The sequence below is a fragment of the Balaenoptera borealis genome (genome assembly GCF_965194805.1).
Source record: "Balaenoptera borealis genome assembly, chromosome: 3".
NCBI lineage: Eukaryota > Metazoa > Chordata > Mammalia > Artiodactyla > Balaenopteridae > Balaenoptera > Balaenoptera borealis.
In genome coordinates, this window is record NC_138866.1 from 37,712,161 (window position 1) to 37,733,835 (window position 21,675).

At 41.2% G+C, this 21,675-nt stretch overlaps 1 protein-coding gene across 1 annotated transcript in view; it reads left to right on the forward strand.

The window, feature by feature from the left end:
* Window positions 1–1,585: 1,585 nt before the first annotated feature.
* Window positions 1,586–21,675, forward strand: part of GPHB5 (glycoprotein hormone subunit beta 5) — a 30,923-nt gene continuing 10,833 nt past the window's right edge. The window contains exon 1 of the mRNA XM_082386751.1: window positions 1,586–20,173. Coding sequence (XP_082242877.1) covers window positions 19,913–20,173 — 261 coding nt within the window. The 5' untranslated portion in view covers window positions 1,586–19,912. The remainder of the gene's footprint in view (window positions 20,174–21,675) is intronic.

Here is a 21,675-nt window from a genome sequence, read left to right on the forward strand (position 1 = left end):
TTAAATGCTGACCTTCCCACTGAGATTCCAGGGTTGATTTAGTTGCTGTCGTTTCTTGGGTGTAATAAGAGTTAGTCCTTAGCTTTGTCTGAGACCAGGACCCCAGCTCTTGGCTGCATTGTACTGACTGAAGCCAAGGTCCAGTATTCAGACCTGGTCACCTTTTTGTTTTTATTTGTTTTGCTTTTTAGTTAACATTGATTGAGCTCTTACTATGCCAAGCACAAAGTCTTAACTGCGTTTTCTTATTACCAACCAGGACACATGGCTGGAGAACATGAGGACTTCTTTTTTTTTTTTCATATTTTAAATTTTTATTTATTTTTTGAATTTTATTTTATTTATTTTTTATACAGCAGGTTCTTATTAGTTATCCATTTTATACATATTAGTGTATACATGTCAATCCCAATCTCCCAATTCATCCCCCCCCCACCACCCCTCCCCCACCACTTTCCCGCCTTGGTGTCCATGTGTTAAACATGAGGACTTCTGCGGGCAGATGGAGCAGCAGCTGCCTCTGGTGGCCTCTTTTCAAAGACAAAATGCCTTCCAGCTTTACTTTCCCTCAAACTCAATTTAGTGACTATAAACACAAATCGCTGTCTTCTGAGCAGGCTGGTAGCTGGCTCAGGGAAGGGAGAAAAATCTTGGCTCTTTGACACTGAACTTGAGGTTCTTCCCCAGTTACTCTGTATAAAACAAAACACCACTTGCCACCTCGGCAGAGAAGACCTCTTATTTTTGTGAAATCAAAGTACTTTGTAACCATGACGAACTTCCGATGTCAGTAAACTGTCCCCAGAGAGAGGTTCTGATTACAAAAGCCTCACATATAATAACCATGCTGCTGGAATTGTCACACGGGTGCTGGCCCCAGGAAGGAGTCTGATCTCACCGTGCCTGCCAGAGCCTTAGAGAAGGATTAACTGAAGAGCAGAAACCAATTAAGACCATTTCTATGGTATTTAAATTTAGTTTTAAAAGTGAGCCCAGGCAATTCAGAAAAAGAGAATACTCCTGTTTTCATGATGATTGGAGAAAAGCAAGTGGTAGAATCTAGAAACCAGATTTCTGCTCTTAAGTGAGTAAAGAGAATGAGGGGGCAGAGAGAAGAGGTGTGCTCTTAGATTAAAATTCTTCTTGAGTGACATGCTAAAGCCTGGTGCTTTCCTGAATTTGAAGCACATCAGACTGGCTATTTTTTGCCTCTTCCATAAACTATGAGTATACAATCATTGTTTAATAAACTTATTGAACATGTAGAATATTCTTTTTTTTTTTTAAACTTTGGGTTTATTTATTTATTTATTTTTGGCTGTGTTGGGTCTTCGTTCCTGTGCGAGGGCTTTCTCTAGTTGCGGCAAGTGGGGGCCACTCTTCATCGCGGTGCGCGGGCCTCTCACTATCGCGGCCTCTCTTGTTGCGGAGCACAGGCTCCAGACGCGCAGGCTCAGCAATTGTGGCTCACGGGCCTAGTTGCTCCGCGGCATGTGGGATCCTCCCAGACCAGGGCTCGAACCCGTGTCCCCTGCATCGGCAGGCAGATTCTCAACCACTGCGCCACCAGGGAAGCCCCCATGTAGAATATTCTTAATTATGTATGTATTTAATCCTAGGGATATGAAATCAAATAAGATTTTGTCCTTACCTTCAAGCTGATTGTGTCTAGCACAGGGGAAAAAAGTACACAGTCGGGCTTCCCTGGTGGCGCAGTGGTTGAAAATCTGCCTGCTAATGCAGGGGACATGGGTTCGAGCCCTGGTCTGGGAAGATCCCACATGCCGCGGAGCAACTAGGCCCGTGAGCCACAATTAACTGAGCCTGCGCGTCTGGAGCCTGTGCTCCGCAACAAGAGAGGCCACGATAGTGAAGAGGCCTGCACACCGCGATGAAGAGTGGCCCCCGCTTGCCCCAACTAGAGGAAGCCCTCGCACAGAAACGAAGACCCAACACAGCCAAAAATAAATATTAAATAAATAAATAAAAGAGCCTTCCCTAAAATTAAAAAAAAAAAAAAAGTACACAGTCATAATAATGATGGATGTTAGGTCAAGGTGCTGTGGGAACCATGAGGAGATAAATACTTTGGTTCAAATGAGCCAAGTATTAAGCTCTGAGGCTCCTTATTTGACTTCTTGCCCCTTATGTTTTGTTTTTGTTTTAAATTTTATTGGAGTATAGTTGATTTACAATGTTGTGTTAGTTTCAGGTGTACAGCATAGTGATTCAGTTATACATATACATATATTCATTCTTTTTCAGATTCTTTTCTCATATAAGTTATTACAGAATATTGAGTAGAGTTCTCTGTGTTATACAGTAGGTCCTCATTGGTTAGCTATTTCATATATAGTAGTGCTTGTATGTTAATCCCAATCTTGTCCCTTATCTTTGCTACATATCTTTTCTGGAAGATCTTGTTCACCCCCAAGTGCTTCCACCACCGCTTGTGTGCAGATGATTCAATTGTTTTCTCTCTTGCCCTGATCTTTCTCTAGATTGCAGACCTATGTGTCTATCTGCGAGTAGATGTCTCCATACAAGTGTCTGGCAGATATTTCAAAGTCAACCCAAAGTGAACTCACCTGCCCCCAAACCCATTCCCACACAGTACCCTGCTAGCCAATGCTACCACCATCTACCGAGTCACAAGGCAGACACTTGGGCCATCTGAGATGCTTCCCCTCCTTCATCCTTTATACCTAAATCCTGTTGAATTAACCTCTCAAATAGATTTCAGTTGCTCTCCTTTTTTATCTATACTTTCATTGTCTTAGTCCACACTCGGGATTCTCCCCTCATTACCTCAATGGTCTCATGTCTGGTCAGAGTCTTCTTTCTCCAATCTCACCCTCCCTCCCCTACCACACACACTTTAATTCCCTGGGTCAGAGGGATCTATTTGAAACTCATATCTGATCATATCACTCCTCTGATTAAAATCCTCCAGTGTCTGCCCAGCAGAACCTGGCCCTTGCTCCCCTCTGGCTGTGTCCTCCGTCTCCTGTCACTCCTCCCTATGCCCAAATGACTTTCGATTCCCTGACCCTTCTGCGTTCTCTTTCACTTCTGAGCTTTTTCATGCTCTTTCTTCTACCCAGAATGCCGTTTCCTTTCCCTTAACATGTTCACTCCTGTGTCCTTCACATGATCAAAGGATGCCTCTTCCCAGGAAGCCTATCCTCCTTCCTCCAGGATGACTTAAGTGTCCCTCCAAACCTGTAGCCCCCTATGCATATCATAGCCCTTATCACTGTTGAAATTACTGACTTATTTTTCATTCTATTCCTCTAGACTAAGAGCTCCTCAATGGCAAGAACTGTTAATACGTTCTTCATGTCTGTCCCCGCCCCCCATACCTAATGGTGCCCAATAGATGACAACAGGATGAATGTTGTTGAAGAGACAACTGAAACTCCCACATCCAAAAAACGTGGTCAAATATTTAGGACCAAGTAAATGACATTCTAATAGATCTTACAGAACTAACAGCAGAACCATTGCTAGAGAACGTTTGGAAGTTTCTTGGCTCTCTTGCTGCCTTCCAGCAAGAGAGCCAAGAAATGAACAAATGTTGCCTGAAAAAAATCAAAAGGTGAATTATTGAAATTAGACGGGTAAGACTGACAGGTGTACCAGCACTTTTGAAGGCAATACTTATGGGTGACCATCATGAGCTCACCAAACAGTCATGTCAAACTAGATAAGGAGGATATAGAGCATAATGATTTCAGAAAAATGCCTAGAATGTGTTATTTTTCCTTTTTTGGCAAGATGGAGGAGAGGTCCAATATGGGTGGTGGTCACTAGTGCTATTACAGGGCCTCTGTTCATGGCCTCATCTGTTTTCCCCTCTTCCCTTGAACCTACTCAGGCAGATGGGACCACTGACCAGTATTTTAAAAAGAATTGGATGAAAGGGAAAATACTCTGCTAGCGGGTTCAAAGAAGTTGTCATATTAATGCACATTTGCCCTGTCCCATTCTTCCCTTCTTGACATTTTGAGGCCATCATAAGGTCCTTGGGGGGACCTTTGGGTAGGATGAAGGAAAAGATTATGAAAACTTCTTTATCTCTCTTTCCTCTTTGTTTAAAAAATATGTAAGTTTTAGCCAAGAAATACATTATATGGTTAAAAACTCAAATACTATACCAAGAGTTAGAATGAAAAATGGCATTCCCTTGCTCTACCCCACCCCACTTCCAAGTTCAGCTACCCTAGAGCAACACTTTTCAACTCTTTTTAACTGTTTCTTTTGTAACTTACTTCTCCATTTCTAAATAATATGCCTATACTGTAATTTCTAGATTTATAAATTTTAGATGTTATTTTGTTGACTTCATATAATGAAGATGAAGGAGCAGGGTGGTATAATAGAGCACACTTATATCACCAGCCCCCTTTCCCTTTCCCCACCTTCAAATGGGGTCACTATACACCCTTCTCCAGTTTGAGTTTGTTGTTCTCTGGGCCTTCTGTATGGCTATTATTTCTGGACTTCTCTTCAACTCTCTCCTGCCTTGGATCCCTGATTCCTGGATTTTATGTTTTCTTCTTCCTTTATTTACTTCCTTGTTTATGTTCTTTGCTAGCTTCCTGAGAAAGGGTACATGGGGTGTATACTTTTTGAGATGTTGCATACCTGAATATTTCTTTATTCTACTTTAATGCTTGATTGAAAATTTGTCTAGGTGTAGAATTTCCTAAGATGAAAATACTTTTCATTAGAATTTTGAAGGCATTTTTTCCATATTACTGTGAAGAAGCTCTGGTGAAAACAATATTATGTGTTCACCCAATTTATTTCATTTTCTTCTTGGGCGTGCAGGACGGCCTTGTTCCTCAGCCTTATTTGCAGTTAGGTCAGAGCCATAAGATTGAGTTATGGCCAGTGGGATGTGGGTGGACGTGATGTGCCCACTTCAGGCTGCACTGTCCTCCAGGCTCTCTCTTCCCCTTCCATGGTGGTCCTCCAGGCCACACCTTGAAGATGGTGTTATCGTAAGATGGACCCTCTGTCCCTTAATGATGGCAGAGCCCTGCCCTCTGCTTCTGCTGACTGTGAGTGATTTTATTTGGTAAGCCATTGAGTTTGGGCACTTTTCTTAGCTGATCCTGATTAATAAGTAAGTCCTATGCCATTCTGATTCTAGTGCCTTCTTATGTGACTTGTTTTCCATGTGACCTATTTTTCTCTTTGGAAGACGGATGGGAAGAGCACAGCATGGATATGACATCTGAGAACATGCCTGAAGGAGGAGTTGGAGTCTGCTGGGAAGAAGGAGCTGTGTAAGGTAGAGCACAGCAGCTTGGTTGTATAATAGAGTAAGAACGTTTGAAGAACAGTGAAAAGTCTGCGCAGGAAGTCATTCATTCATTCTTTAAATCTTCATTGAGTGTCTGTTTACTGTCAGATACAATACTAAGGGGTGGGAAGACAATGGCCCTTATGGATTAGTGGTAGAAATAGAAATGTAAACAAAATTAAAAAAAAATATTTAAATACTGTAGAGGAATATAACATAGTGGTCAAGGGCATGGGCTCTGGATACAGACTGCCTAAATTCAAATCCTGACTCTATTACTTTTAGCTGTGTGACCTTGGGCAAGTTACTTAACTCCAGTTTTTTTCATATGTAAAATGGAGATAACAACATTATAACAATATTCTTGTTGTGAGGGTTAAAAGAGACAATGACACGTAAAGTGCTTCATATGTATTGAGCACAGAGTAAGACTAAAAACATTAGCTGTGAATGGAAGCTGACGCTAGGACCTTTCATAAGCTGTGTCAAGGCATTTGGGCTGTAGCCTGTAGACATTAGAGATCGTTGCAATGCAGAGATGAAGGAGAGATCCATTTTTAGTGCCTTGTCATTCTGCTTGTCTTAACAAAACTCAGTTTCAAGGGAATAACAATTTTCCTAAACTCTCGTAAGCCCATTACATGGCTACTCTGAACAACAGGCTTGGGGCAATTCACAAGTTCCTATTTGTATTAAGCTGACACTGGCTTCAAACTTCATCATTATTTACTAGTTTTGATTCCTTAAGGCCAATGTAAGTCAATGTGAGTAAAATTGTTTCCTTTCATAGCATTTCTTAGGCTGATTGTGATTTGATTCACTGCTTGGAGACATTTGAATGCACAGTCATAGAACCACAGACTGTCAGGGCTGGAAGGGGCTTTGGAGATGCTCTCATCCAAACCTCTTGCTTTGCAGATAAAGAAACTGAGGGTGGTGCTTTATTTTTCTATGGTCAGCTGTGCTCCTGGCAGTAACTGTTAGTGTTTGAGGGTAATAAGTTATCATGACTCTCTCCTTGCTCTGAGCTTGGAACTAATAGAAAGATAGGACACAGGAATCTGACAGGAGGAGGTACAAATATTGGCTTTCCTACTGAATGAGGTTAAATTAGAGAGCACAACTTGACATGGCCTTTGCTCTCACTCAAACCAACACATGTGACAGGCACTGGTGGTTGTCTACCTGACACATCAGTAGGTGCCTTTCTCCCTTGTGAGCAAAGCTGGTCTTCCAGCTGCAGACAAGGTACTCCCATTCCCAGCCTTCCTTACAGCTAGCACATGATTGTGTGGCCTGATTCTGGCCAACGTGATTAAAGAGGAAATCGGAGGAAACTTCTGGAAGACGTTTTCTCTCTTAAAAGAGAAGTGCTGTGACAAGGTGTCGTACTTTCCTCTCCTTATTCCCTTTCTTTCCTTCCTTCCTTCCTTCCTGTTTCCCTCACTCCCCCTCTCCCTCTCCCTCCCTTCCTCCCTTCCTTCCCTCCTTCCTTCCTTTTTGCTTTCGGACACTGTTGCTTAAGGACACTAAGTTTGGAGCTGCGGCAGGTCATGAAGGGAGGCATGTCAACACGCTGGGGATCGCAGACGAGACAAATGAGCAGCACCTGGGTCCTTGATGACACTGTTGAGCAACCACACCAACGCCGGATCGTCCTGACTCCGGGTTTCTTGTTACTTAAGCTCAAGTATGCTTATGGCACCTTCAGTGGCTTGTTATTTGCAGCCAAAACCATCCCAAGTGATAAATCTACCTGAACTCTAAACCTCCAGGATGCTGAGCCACCTTGTTTATTTCCCAATCTCATCATTGGATCAGAAAAGAGACAGAGGGTGGAAGTGTGGAGTACAGAGACAGAGGGCTGAATTGTTCTATCCATTCTCTCCTCTTGCCCACTACAGACAAGTGAGAATGGGAGATAAGCATCCCTTCCTCCCAACTAACCCCAATCATAACATTGGAAATTGGAGTCTAAAAATACAAGGGCCTTGTAATTTTTTGAAGAGTTAGATCCATGATCTTTACGTGATGAACAGAGTTGAATTGTGGTGTGTGTGTTCTGATAGTACTTCTAAAGCTTCACAGGCTCAGTCTTTTGCAGGCCTCACCGGTCTTCAAGGCAGTGTAGAAAACAGAGCATCAACAGCAGTGTCAGGCATGCCTGAAATACGCATCTCGTTTCCAGAGTCCTGGACATGAACAATGCAGAAAGGATGAACCTAGCGACCACATATTTAAGGCACAGTAATTTCATTATGAAATTTCCTTCTTTACTTTTGCCCCTGAGGGGAGAGGATTATTAAAATTATGTCATTGCCCATCAGGCTGTCAGAAAAGCCCAAACTCCTTTTTCCAAAGAGAGCTACAGAATAGCAGAAGTGATCGAAGCGAAGAGCTGGCTGCCAGTCAAATCTGATTTCCATAGTCTCCACATTTCTTTGATGAGATATTTCAAGCTGCAAAGAAGGAAAATGTTTTTTCCTTTCCAAGTAATTGAAGTTAGTCATAAAACTCAGCCAAACAGACCAAGGTGCCGAGGAGTTCCAAGAAGCAGATATGTGCCCTGCCTGACCACTCACATGGGGGAACCTGTTCATATTGGTAGGGGGTGGAAGCCATCAGGTTTAGTGTCCTGTGATGGGAAAGAAGATAACGGGGAAGTGGGTGCTGACCCTGCTCCCTGGGCCTAATGCTTCCAGAACTGCTTGTTGTCTGGGTGAGTCCACACCCCTACACGTGGGCCCCACATTGCACTAACTCAAACCTCGTGGCATTTCACGATGACCCTGCACTGTCCCACTGAGTTCTCATTTAGATATGGGAAGGCAGATCTTGTTGGATTGACTATTTGCTTTTCCAGAAATATTTGCCAAACTTTAATGGAGGTTCACAAAGTTTTGAGTTGGGGGAAAATGGGAATAAGTGATATTTGGTGTTCTCCACAAGCATTCAGTTTTCCTCAATTACTTGTTTATTGCCTATTCTGTACAAGCACTGAGGATGGAAGGGTGAACAGGAGAGTGACAGGGCAGCTACTTGGAGCTTACAATCTAGTAGGGGTTGGAGACAAGTGAACCGCTGATGATGGTCCCATATGAAAGGAGCTGCAATAGGGGAGGCACGAGGCATGATGAGAGCTCATGTCTTGGGCATCCATCTCAGACTTTGAGGATCAGGGAAGGCTTCTTGAAGGAAGCAAGCAGCTAAGCCAAGTCCTAAGGGATGTATAGGGGGTGAAGCAGAGGTAGGGACTGGGGAGAGGAAAGGGCAAGTGTGAAGGCCAGATGGGAGAGAGGGTGGTCCTTGGCTCAGGCAGAGAGACCTGAACTTGGAGTGAGAATGGGGAGGGGCTAAGGAGAGAGCTTTGTTAAAGAGTTTGTATTTTGTCTTGGGTGCCATGGGGAGCAGTGATGAGTTTAAACCAGAATGTACAAATCGTGTTTAGACTGACATTGACAAAAGATCTTTCTAGGTACAGTGAAGAGAGAGGAAGGAGTCAGAGGCATAAGTAAGAAGGGTCTTCAAGGGTTTTGAATTAGGAAACTGAGTCACAAGGTATTTAGGAGATAAAACTGATAGAATTGTATGTGGTGGGGGGAGGCAGGGAGGTGCTTAGAATGAATCTCAAAGGGTTTCATTTACAGAGATGGAAAATGCCAGATGAAAGGGGTGGGAAAGACCCTGGAGAGAAAGATAAAGAACTTTGTTTGGGACAATGAGTTTGGGATGTTTCTGTGACATCCAAATAGAGAGGTCATGTAGATAGTGAGGAAGTCAACAAATGGTATTAGACATTTGTGTACTTAATATTCAGACTGTTTCAGCTTCATGTTCTTGGCCTTAGTTGGCTTTCTATCCATGGGTTGTTAACTCAGATTCATGGGTTTGAGACTTTTACTTTATTCAGCTCTTAAACATCTCAAACTACATCTCTAATCCTTGGCCAGTATTTTGCAAATGTGGGTCACTTGTTCCAAGAGACACCCAGCATCCAGGGACCACAGCTACAGAGAGAAATGGGTCTTAGGTCAGCCTTAGAAATACTGCTGTTCACTATATCCACAGCCATCATGGCTTCAAGATCTTATATTGTATTTTCTTTCCCCTCAACATTTGCCTGTCCAGCTTATCCTTTAGCCTGGTGATTTTTTTCAAAGCCTATCCTTTATTATGAAGTTCTTCCATTCCCTTGATTATATTAGTGTCCCGTCTCTGGACCTGAATACCATTCTGGCTTCATCATTCACTAAATGTCAGGGCCATCTCTACTTAGAAGAAATTTCTCCCCATAATTTATTTTGGTGTGAGCTCCTCAGTGAGGTTAAGGTAAGAAGCAGTGATTCAGTTAGGCAGACCAGCACATTACTAAAGACTGAGACTCTCAAATCAAGTAATTAGGCTCAGCAGATCAGAAATCAGGTTCTAGATAAATAAGCATTTTGATAAATTCTGAAAAAAAATCATCTCTTTTATGGACTCCTTGCTGCTTCAAGTTTTGAATTTCACATGCATCAGCTGCACGAGCTCAGTTGGCGTGGGCTCAGATGTTTCCATAAGATTGATCTTATGATCCCTCACTGTAGGCCAAGGTTTCTCACTGGAACAGCATAATAAAGTGGCTAAAGCAGCCGCATAGAGGAAAACGCAGTCAGTCAGAGCTGAATTTGAATACTAGCTCCATCACTGATTAGTTGGAAGGCCATGGTCGATTTGTTTAACTTCTTTGGGGCTCAGTTTCCTCATCATAAAGGTAGATAATAATACTTCATAGGATTGTCGTTGCTGTTGTTGTGAGAATTAATAGTCATGCCACATGGAAAAGGTCTAGAAGAAGTTCAAATAATTATTCCTTGCCACTGGGTAGCACCATCTATGCATTAGACCTATGCTGTTCAATATGGTAGCTAGGGCGTGTAGCTCTTAAGCACTTGAAATGTGGCTGCTTTGAACTGAGATGTGTTGTCAATGATACATATCAATACAGATTAGACTCCAAAGACTTAGTATAAGAAAAGGATGTAAAAAGAGTATAAAGAATTTCATGAATAATGTTTTATATTGATTACATGTTGATTATATGATAATATTGGGTACAATCTTATTTCTAGAGTTTAACACACTGGAATTAATTATTACAATTAATTTCACCTTTTCCTTTGATTTTCTTAATATGGCTACTAGAAATTTTAAATTGCGTATGTGGCTTGAATTCTATTGCTATTGGACACCTCCATTTTGGACATAGGACTTATACTGAAGGACTTCTAACATACGAGACTGTAAGCAAAGGACTCACCTGGATCGCCACAGCAACCTCCCCAGCTGGTGTCTTTGTTCCAGTCTGTCTCCTCACTATGCTCACAGGATCTTTCTTGGCTCCTACTTTATGTTGGAATAAAGGTTGAACCCTTCAGAGTACCTGACCCATAGCCCATCTTCTGCTACCATTCTCATTCCTGTCTATCCCCCTAAACACACTCTATGCTCAACCATGATGACTCCTTGTAGCTTCCCAAACTCACCACATCCTCTTCCACATCTTTATTATTCATTCAGTGAACAGTTTTTGATAATTAACTGTGAACCAGGCAGTGTTTTAGGCCTTGGAGAAATAGCAGTGAGCAAGACAGATGAAGAGTCTGCTCTTTAAAAATAATTTTTTTGGAATATATTTGATTTACTATACACAGTAATGTTGTGTTTTGTTAATTGCTGTATAGCAAAGTGATTCAGTTATACCTATACATACATTCTTTTTAATATTCTTTTTCCATTATGGTTTGTCACAGAATAGTAAATACAGTTCCCTGTGCTGTAGAGTAGGACCTTGTTGTTTATCCATTCTATGTATACTACTTTGTATCTGCTGACCCCAAATTCCCACTCCATCTCTTCCCCCTCCCCTTGGCAACCACAAGTCTGTTCTCTATGTCTGTGAGTCTGTTTCTGTTTCATAGATAAGTTCATTTGTGTCGTATTTTAGATTCCACATATAAGTGATATAATATGGTATTTGTCTTTCTCTTTCTGAATGACTTCATTTAGTATGGTAATCTCTAGTTGCATCCATGTTGCTGCAAATGGCAATATTTCATTCTTTTTTATGGCTGAGTAATAGTCCATTGTATGTAGGTACCACAACTCCTTTATCCATTCCCCTGTTGATGGGCATTTAGGTTGTTTCCATGTCTTGGCTATTATGAATAGTGCTGCTATGAAAATAGGGGCGCATGTGTCTTTTTGAATTATAGTTTCGTCCAGATATCTGCCCAGGAGTGGGATTGCTGGATCATATTGCAACTCTATTTTTAGTTTTTTGAGGAACCTCTATGCTGTTTTACATAGTGGCTGTACCAGCTTACATTCCCAACAGTATAGGAGGGTTCCCTTTTCTCCACACCCTCCCCAGCATTTGTTATTTGTAGACTTTTTAATGATGGCCATTCAGATTGGTGTGAGGTGTAGTTTTGATTTGCAATTCTCTAATAACTAGTGATGTTGAGAATCTTTTCATGTGCCCTTTGGCCACCTGTATGTCTTCTTTGGAGAAATGTCTATTTAGGTGTTCTGCCCATTTTTGTATTGGGTTGTTTGTTTTTTTGTTGTTATTGTTGAGTTGTATGAGCTGTTTGTATATTTTGGAAATTGTTGGTCGCATCGTTTGCAAATATTTTCTCCCATTCTGTAGGTTGTCTTTTCATTTTGTTTATGGTTTCCTTTGCTGTGCAAAAGCTTATAAGTTTAATTAGGTCCCATTTGTTTATTTTTGCTTTTATTTCGATTGCTTTGGGAGACTGACCTAAGAAAACATTGGTAAGATTTATGTCAGAGAGTGTTTGCCTATGTTCTCTTCTAGGAGTTTTATGGTGTCATGTCTTATATTTAAGTCTTTAAGCCATTTTGAGTTTATTTTTGTGTATGGTATGAGGGAGTGTTCTAACTTCATTGATTTACATGCGGCTGTCCAACTTTCCCAACACCACTTGCTGAAGAGACTGTCTTTTTCCTGTTGTATATTCTTGCCTCCTTTGTTGAAGATTAATTGACTGTAGATGTGTGGGTTTATTTCTGGGCTCTCTATTCTGTTCCATTGATTCATATGTCAGTTTTTGTGCCAATATCATGCTGTTTTGACTACTGTAGCTTTGTAGTATAGTCTGAAGCCTGGGAGGGTTATGCCTCCTGCTTTGTTCCTTTTCCTCAGGATTGCTTTGGCAATTCTGTGTCTTTTATGGTTCCATATAAATTTTAGACTTACTTGTTCTAGTTCTGTGAAAAATGTCATGGGTAATTTGATAGGGATCACATTAAATCTGTAGATTGCTTTGGGTAGTATGGCCATTTTAGCAATATTAAGTCTTCCAATCCAAGAGCATGGGATATCTTTCCATTTCTTTGAGTCATCTTAAATTTCCTTCATAAATATTTTATAGTTCTCAGCCTAAAAGTCTTTTACCTCCTTAGTCAGGTTTATTCCAAAGTATTTTACTTTTTTTGATGCGATTTGTTTTTTTACATTCCCTTTCTGATATTTCATTGTTAGTGTAAAGAAGTGCAACTGATTTCTGTATGTTAATCTTGTATCCTGTTACCTTGCTGAATTTGTTTGATCAGATCTAGTAGTTTTTGTGTGGAGTCTTTAAGGTTTTCTATATATGTCAAAGGAGTCTGCTCTTAACTCTAATGGTGGAGTTGTGTGGTTTCCTCTGCCTGAAATGAATTCTCTCCCAACTTGCTAGAGTCACCTCGCTAGGAAATAATCTAAGGTCTCCTAGCACCTTATCTCCATTTTTACCACTGCACTTATCCCACTTAATGTTATATTGATTTATTTTTTGAAACTTCTAATTCTTTTTATTTCTTAACAGTAATACTTAAATTTTTTTTATGAAGAATACTTTTTCCACTAAAAAATTGAGATATATTTGACATTAACATTGTATTAGTTTTCGTGGTACAACATGATGATCTGATATATAAAATGGTTACTACATTAAGTTTAGTTAACATCCCTCACTACACATAGTTACAAAATATTTTTTCTTGTGACGAGAACTTTGAAGATCTACTCTCTTTTCAACTTTCAAATATACAATACAGTGTTGCTAACTATAGTCATCATTATGAACATTACATCCACAGGACTCATTTATTCATACAGAGACATCCTGTGTCCCATTCATCCAGTTTCCCTCAGTGTTTTTTATACTTAAAACTGTAGTACAATATTATATTATCAGGGTATTGAAATTGATATAATCACCCATCTTGTTTACATTTACTCAGTTTACTTATATCTGTGTATGTGTGTATATTTAATTCTATGCAATTTTATTACATGTTTTGTTCATTTATTTACCACCACGGTCAAGAGCAGAACATTTCTATCATCACAAAAATCCTGCATTTGCCCCTTGTAACCACACCCACTTCCTTCCTATCTCTGGGTCTCCTTGACCACTGGCAACCACTAGTCTGTTCTCCATCTCTAGAATCTTGTCATTTCAAGAATGTTATATAAATGGAATCATACAGTATATAACTTTTTAAGATTGGCTTTTTCACTCCCCACGATTCTCCGGAGATTCATGAGTTGTTGTGTGTTCGTTCCCTATTATTGCTGTGTAGGATTCCATGATATGGATGGACCACAGTTTGTTTAACCATTCACCTGTTGAAGGACACCTGAGTTGTTTCCAGTTTGGGGCTATTATGAATAAAGCTGCCATGAACATGTGTACAGGTTTTTATGTGAACATAAATTTCCATATCTCTGGGATAAATGCCCAAGAGTACAATATCTGGGCCATATGTATGTTGGTTTATTTATCACCCTCACTAGACTTTTGACTCTTTGAGGGCAGGTTCTTAGCTCTGTTCATATTTGCATCACATGTACTTAGCATGTGTCTGACACATGGTAACATTCAATAAAATATGGAAGGACAGAAAGAAGGAAGGAAGAGGAGATAAAGAAAGGGAAGGAGGAAGGAAATCTATCATTACCCTCAGTTGTTAGCTATTCCACCTTCATGCCTCTCAACATCATCTTTTTATTTATTTATTTTTAATGAACCCAGTGACTTCAGTGCTAGACAATGCCTGGCACATAGTAGTAGCTTAATAAATATGTGTTAAGTTATATAATGAGAACCCTGGAGAGTAGAACAGCTCTCCTCTTCTCTGTCTCCACTCTCCCATCACCCTGCTCCATCTCTCAAGCATAAGCATTGGCGCACACAGGCACATGCACGCACTCTGGGGCCGTGATCCTAGGAACCTTTTTCTGGAACAAAACCAATAACTAACAAATGAGGTGCTGTTGCTTCAAAGCTTAGCTAACAACAACCTTGGCCTTGTCTGTGCGACCGCCTAGGGAATTACAAATGAAGGATTTGGGGACCCAGCAGCTTTGTGGACTCATTCCAATGAGAATACAGGACGCACTTGAAATAAAGAATGATTCTTTGTGACTCATTAAGCTCCTCTCTGTTCCTCTCTATTGGGCATGTGTCTGCCATGCCCTGCAAATCTATGACATTCAAAAGTGGAAGAGTCAGGCGGAAATAAAAACATTCCACTTCAGCTCCTAAACCATGTTCCCCTTAATCTGAAATAAATCTGTGACAACTGACAGATACTTCTTTCAGAAAGTTGTGGAGAAAGGCTCGACTTGCCCTAGTAAATCAGACACAGCCTTCATTATTTTTAGTCTCGTTAGAAAAAACGTTACCATAGCAACTGCACCATCATCTAGGGCAAATGTTATCCCTTTAAATCAATAAAATGAAGAGCTATCCCACAAATGCCCAGTGCTTCCAAAGGAAGAAATGACTTTTCAATAAAATTAATTTCTTTCAAGACTTCACCATTCATCTTCGTTTGTAATCCCAGAGTTTTTTTCCCATCTAAATAAGGGATATTAAAAGCAAAATTCAACTTTGTAAAATCCAAGGCTGACCTTTCTTGTATCTGTTTGCAGAAAATCATTAATTCTCTTACTTCCTTGAAACACATAGCTTCATTTGTGGCTTTTTTATTCATCCACAGGAGGCATCATGCTAATTAATTTGGCCCTTGGACAGAGCATTGTGAATTCTGAGAGGACAACGTGGAGAAATGTATCAGAGCACGCATGTCTTTTCTCAACTCTTAAGAGATCATTGTAAGTGATGCAGCAGACAGCAGAGTTCTTGTGGGCCCTCACTTAGTACCTGTGGGACAGAGGTTGGCTCAGTTAGTTTGACTCCATCCTTGGTCAGAACTGAAATTGTTTGGGAGTATTCATGACGATTTATTAATATATTAAAACTTGGTACTGTGGTAAAGCTTGCATCCATGAAGTGTGAGATTTGGACCTTAAAAATTAAATCTAATATGTCAGACCTTTTTTCCTACTTAAAAATGTGTCAATTTTAGTGTCAGCACAAAGCACCACAGGCTGTGGGGAAGCATGGTTGGTACCTACCCATGTCTCCTGGTTTCAGAATGCTGAGAAGTTCTCCTAGCCTCCAAAGCCTTTGCTCCCTCTATTTTCTGACTCGTATTTTTTTTTTTTCACATTTAATACCTTTGAAATTAGGATATGCCTAATAATTAATGGACATAATTTTTTATTGGCAGATTTTTATTTCTTAGAGGTACGCACAATGATGATGGGGAAAAAAGTAAAGCATTTATTGCCTGCTTATCGGATATCAAGCACTGAGATAAGAAATTTATAGACATTAATTTGTAGGAGGCTCACATGAACCCTATGAAGGAGGCATTTTCAGTTTTGTAGAAAACAAACTCAGTGTGTTATGAGACTCCAAGATCACAAGCTGGCAGGTGCCAGAGTCAGACAAACACAAATCTAGATGACTTTATGATGATATGAACCTTTGGATTCTCCATCTGACTTGCCCTCAGCTTGTTATCTTCATAAATAGTTTCACAAACCTTTAAATTCTGGTGCTAGGAAGGACCTTATGAGTCATAGGGTCCAACCCCATCATGTTGCAGAAGAGGAAACTGAGGCTGAGAGAAGTAACTTGCCCAAGGCAGTCACAAAAGAAGTTGTGCCACTGAGAATCAGCATGGCTAGGCCAGGGAAGGGAGCTACCAGGCTCTTGCAATATCTCCATCTCCTGCACAGATTGTACAGTCCCTGGTCCTCCCTGTCTGGGGCTGCCCACCCTGGACCAGGCCTCAACCTTTCAAGGCACTGACACTCAGCTCATTCCTCTGTTTTCACGCTCCCCTAGACCTCAAGATGATTGCTCTCCTACACCCCTTCTCCCCTCTCCTTGCCCCTAGTGAACTTGTATCTTGTCACTCATCCTCCAAGGTGACAATGAATCCATGTGAAGATAATGGAGCAAGATGAGAAAAGATTCCCCAGGGCCTGTGCTTGGAGACATTGCGCACATCTTTGCTACAACAAGAGAGGAACTTTAGTGGTGGGAACATCAACAGGAATGGAAGGGAAGGTGGCAGATACAGGCTAAATGGAAGGGAAGGTGGCAGATAGAGATCCTGAGATATTCTGCAGGTATCAGGGCCTTAAGTAGCCTTAGAAATCACACAGCAACCTCTCACTGCCTCTAGAGAGGCAGGTGGCATGGCCCAGTGCACGGATTGCAAAAAGGTGGCATCCGTATACCATTCCCCTCTCCTACACTCATGATGAAGTTGGTGGGCCACAGCCTTCTGCACTGGGAATGGATTCAAGGGCCTTTCTTAACACAGTGTTCCAGGCGGCACCTTCAATTGACCGCAGTTGATTACGGGGATGAAACAAACCTATTTGCCATCCTCAGTGTTGTCAAAGGCTTTGAAGGCAGGTAGCTTACAAAATAACTGAGCCTCCATTTCTCCCAGTGGATAAAAGGAGATATTAATCTTTGATTTACAGAATTGTTATAAGATTTAGAGATAACATATGTAAGAGCACAGCAGATACCACGGAGTCTGGTACATAGTAGGTGCTCAGTGACCATAAGTTGTCATTCTTATGAAGTTCATGCTGATGGGGAGTAGTCAGGATGCCACAGCTCTGCATTATAAGGAAGTTGGGGATTGTGAAAGAATGGTACTCTTGGCCTCCCTTTGTTGTCTTTCTTTATCTTGTGACATTGCAGACACAGGTATGAAAGTTTCAGGTCTCATCAAAAAGGGTTGAACAGTCTCAGGTCAGGATGGCAGCTCACCGCTGATTGGCTAGCTCTTGGCCCAGCAAGTTAGGACTCTCACACCAGGTAAGCAGTCTGTCCCTATAGTACCCCAGGTCTGGTTATGCTACTCACAGGCTGAAGGGCTGAAGAAAGTCCTTTATTCCAAACCTAGTTCAATTTCTATAAAATATATATAATAATCTGACCCTAGAGATGGGTGTATTGATGGTATAGTGATAGATTCACTAAGGGTTATTATACGTTTTGAAAAAAAAATCAAACCCTTAATGAGTAGCATGTTTATTTAAAGAACACCTTTCTTTGCAGAAAATAGAAATGTTTTAACTTCTTTATTTTGTATCATTTATTTATTTAATGTGCATCTTAAATGTCTTGGGCTATGTCATTATTAGCTATGATATGTAAACTCCTAAAGGTAAGAATGATGTTTGCTTCATTTATTTTTTAGAGCACCTGGAATAATTCCATGGACAATGAAGTTTTTTCATCCATTTACATGCTACAGTTGCAGACTGGAATATAAACTGTATCTCACACTCGTAAAGAATACCATTTCATTCTTAGTTTAGACTTTTAAGAACCTGAAATCAAATGAAACAGTTCCATTACAACAGCATTGAATATTCTTACATGCAGCACAAATGGATACTTATTGGTTTCTTTTAATTTTTAAAGTATCAATATTAATTGAATTTCTATTACAAAAGCCTGCCCCAAGTAGAAAATGTGAAAAATGCTGAAAACTACTTAGAAAAAAAGTCATTTTTAAGTACCATGCTGGAAGATAATCATGTTGAACACCTTAATATTTTTTTCCTGTGTGATTCATTTTAAAGTGTTATTAATATGATCTAATCCTTAACTCATCTTAAGACATTCAAATGTTTCTTCTCACTGTGATTTCCATCCTTTCAGTTAGTGATCCCATGTTCTCTCCAGGAAGAATTATTGTTTTGTTATCTTTCAATGTATTGAAATGTGTTGTGAGTTAAAGGAAAGAGTTTGCCATGAGCTGCTGGTGACTGCCTCCTGTTTCGAAGGAAAGCTGTGGTTACCGCGAAGGAAAATCTAATCCAACTTGCCCCAGTGCACTTGCTCTCCCAGAGCCAGGTGAACTACCTTTGACTGTTTCCCTAGGATTATGTCACCCACCAAGGTAACTTTCTGTTTCAGTAGGCGATGTTAAAAAACAGAACAACACCCTTTAAGTTAATCACTTTTGGAAAATAGAGAATGGCTTTATATCCCAAGGCTTTGATGTGTTTAGTGGTTCCTGTAAGGCTCTGCCTCCCTTTTGTTTTGATTGACGAGACCTTTCCTATATATTTGAGCAATCAAGCAGCCCAGTGACAGAGGGTAGAGGCATTTACCCAGAGCAAACTTGTACCGCTCATTGTGACTTTCCAAAGTCTTGGGTGCAAGTTTCAGCTTTAAAGAAGAGGTAGCTCCAGTAAAATCAGGTAAGTGCTTCTCCATACTTGTAACTTCATTCTACTTGAGGGTAAGTCCAGATAGCCTTGCTAAGGTGACAGATCAGAAGTAGGAACTGGGAGATCAGTTTGGGAATAAATAACTTTGCAGCCAGTTTTAAGTCATAATGAATTGGGGGTGTTCTATAAGTGTAGTGGCCACCCTCATTTCAACATCCAGGTATGTTCCGTCTGGTGGGCCAAGCATGAAAGGAGTGATTCTGGCTCCTGAAAAAGCACAGGAAATGACCAAGACCCAGAGAGGATAGACAGTAGATTGGTAGTTGACTGGGGTTATGTTTTAAATACCCGTGATGCTTTCCATCATTTGGATTTAAATTCACTCACTACGAGGTGCCTATTAGAGTGGAGGTTAGACCAGAGGGAATTTGTAGCAAGTAGGACACATTCTTATGAATGGCCACCAAGTCAGGTGTGAGGGTTCACATCTGCATATCCAAGTTTTGTGGTGGGCTGGGTTAGTAGCAATATGTATGGGGCATAACAATTATTGTTTATTTACCTCCCCCCTCCATTCCCCATCCATGACATTGGAAATATAATTGTGAGCAAAGCATGTAACATAATTCCAAATACCCTGATCTGAATGAAAAGAATTTGTGTATATTCCTGTATTATGTTAGGATATGCATTACTTTTGGTGTTACGCATATTCTGTGTTCATTTTGAAGAGACGATTGGAACAAACTTCTTTCACCCACAAGTCAAGTCCAGCAGGTGGAATGCTATAAGGAAAAGCCTGAGGATGCCTTCGGAGGGTTGGATGTCTAGTGAGCTCAGTGGGTCCATGGAATCCATACTGGAGCCACTTGGAGGAAACTTTGGGCATTTGTGTTGGAGTTTGTGGGCATTTACAATTTCTTGGCTCATTTCTCCTGAAATGCTAAGAGCCATGTCCCTTTGATAGTGACCATCACATTGATGGCAGTCCCATGGAGGCAGCTGGATCTGTTAATAAACTCTCTTTCCTCTCCCTCTCGGGGAACAGTATGAGGCTGGCATACTTCTTCCTTGGCCCCGCGGCCCTCCTCCTCCTGGCTGGCTGTGGCTGTGTCCTCAGCACCTCCGGCGGGAACCTGCGCACGTTTGTGGGCTGTGCGGTGAGAGAGTTTACTTTCCTGGCCAAGAAGCCGGGCTGCAGGGGCCTTCGGATCACCACGGATGCCTGCTGGGGCCGCTGTGAAACCTGGGAGGTGAGTCCCAAGACAGGCCTAGGTGGCAATGCCTTCAGGGCCAGCCCCTTGGCCTGATTCTTAAGTATTCACTTTTTAATCAAATGAGATAGAGCTGGGGTATCTACATTTTCCTGTGGATCAAACAAAGAAACAAAAAACAACTACATGGTATCCTCCAAAAATAATCTGAAAGAAACAAGATACTGCCCTTCTAACAAAGCATTGATAAAATTAATAATTTGATTGACACAGGGTTGTCTATTGGGGAATCATCTCTGGGAGGTGAAGATGTGCTATCTTTCTACCCATTTTATAGATGACGTGGAAGAATTCAATTGGTGGCTGACTGCAGAGTCATGTAGGGGGTCAGTGGAAAGTTTGGAGTAAATTCTTGGTGCAAGCTTGTAACCCAAACTCTTCCCTGTATTCCTCCACCAGTGAAAAAGCCAGCCAGTCACCGAGAGAGGCCCTAAGCTAAATAGCAGGCGAGAGCGGGTCCTCAGCCCCTCCTTCAGTGCCTCATCCACAGCCCTACTCTCTTCCCACCCCCTAGAGTAGTTCCTGGGGCCCCTCAGGGATTATCACTGACAGATCCGTTAAGGCCCTTCATATACTATTATATCCAGCTTTTAAAGAGACAATACATTTAACATGGGATAAAAATCTCAAAATTAGAACCCTGCTGGGCTGAGAGGAGATGTTTGAGGTGTGAGGAGAAACAGGGCCTTTCAGCATCCCATCAGATCACACCATATAGTGACTGCTGCCTCTTCCCACTAGGGCTGGAGTCGGCTCCTAATGAAGCACTAGATCTGATTTTGTCACCCTGACTCCAAAAACTGTTAATGACCACCAAGTACTGCAAATTCAATAACCAACTTTTAAGGTCCTCAGCAATATGGCACCTGCCTATTTCCCCAGTGACTACACATATTCTTAGTTCTGCCTAAGAGATTGGATTCTTTTTTTTAAAAACATCATTATTGGAGTATAGTTGTTTTACAGTGGTATGTTAGTTTCTGCTGTATAACAAAGTGAGTCAGCTATATGCAAATGTATACCTCCATATCCCCTCCCTCTTGCGTCTCCCTCCCACCCTCCCTATCCCACGCCTCTAGGTGGTCACAAAGCGCCGAGCTGATCTCCCTGTGCTATGCGGCTGCTTCCCACTAGCTATCTATTTTTCATTTGGTAGTGTATATATGTCCATGCTACTCTCTCACTTCGTCCCAGCTTACCCTTCCCCCTCCCCGTGTCCTCAAGTCCATTCTCTACGTCTGTGAAGAGACTGGATTTTAAAGGTTTTATTCGATGCTCCTCATGAAATCATACTTTTGGTCCTTTTCTCATATTCCTGCTCGTGTTTATTCCTCAGTGCCTGTCTCCAGTGCCCACTCCTCTAAGCCTTTTCTGACTCTCTGCTCAACCTATGGCCATCATCTACTTTTTGTCTTACTTCCTCCCCACTCCCCACAGTAGGTTTTAAGTTTTTTGCCGGTAGAGGTTCATTCTTGTGCCTC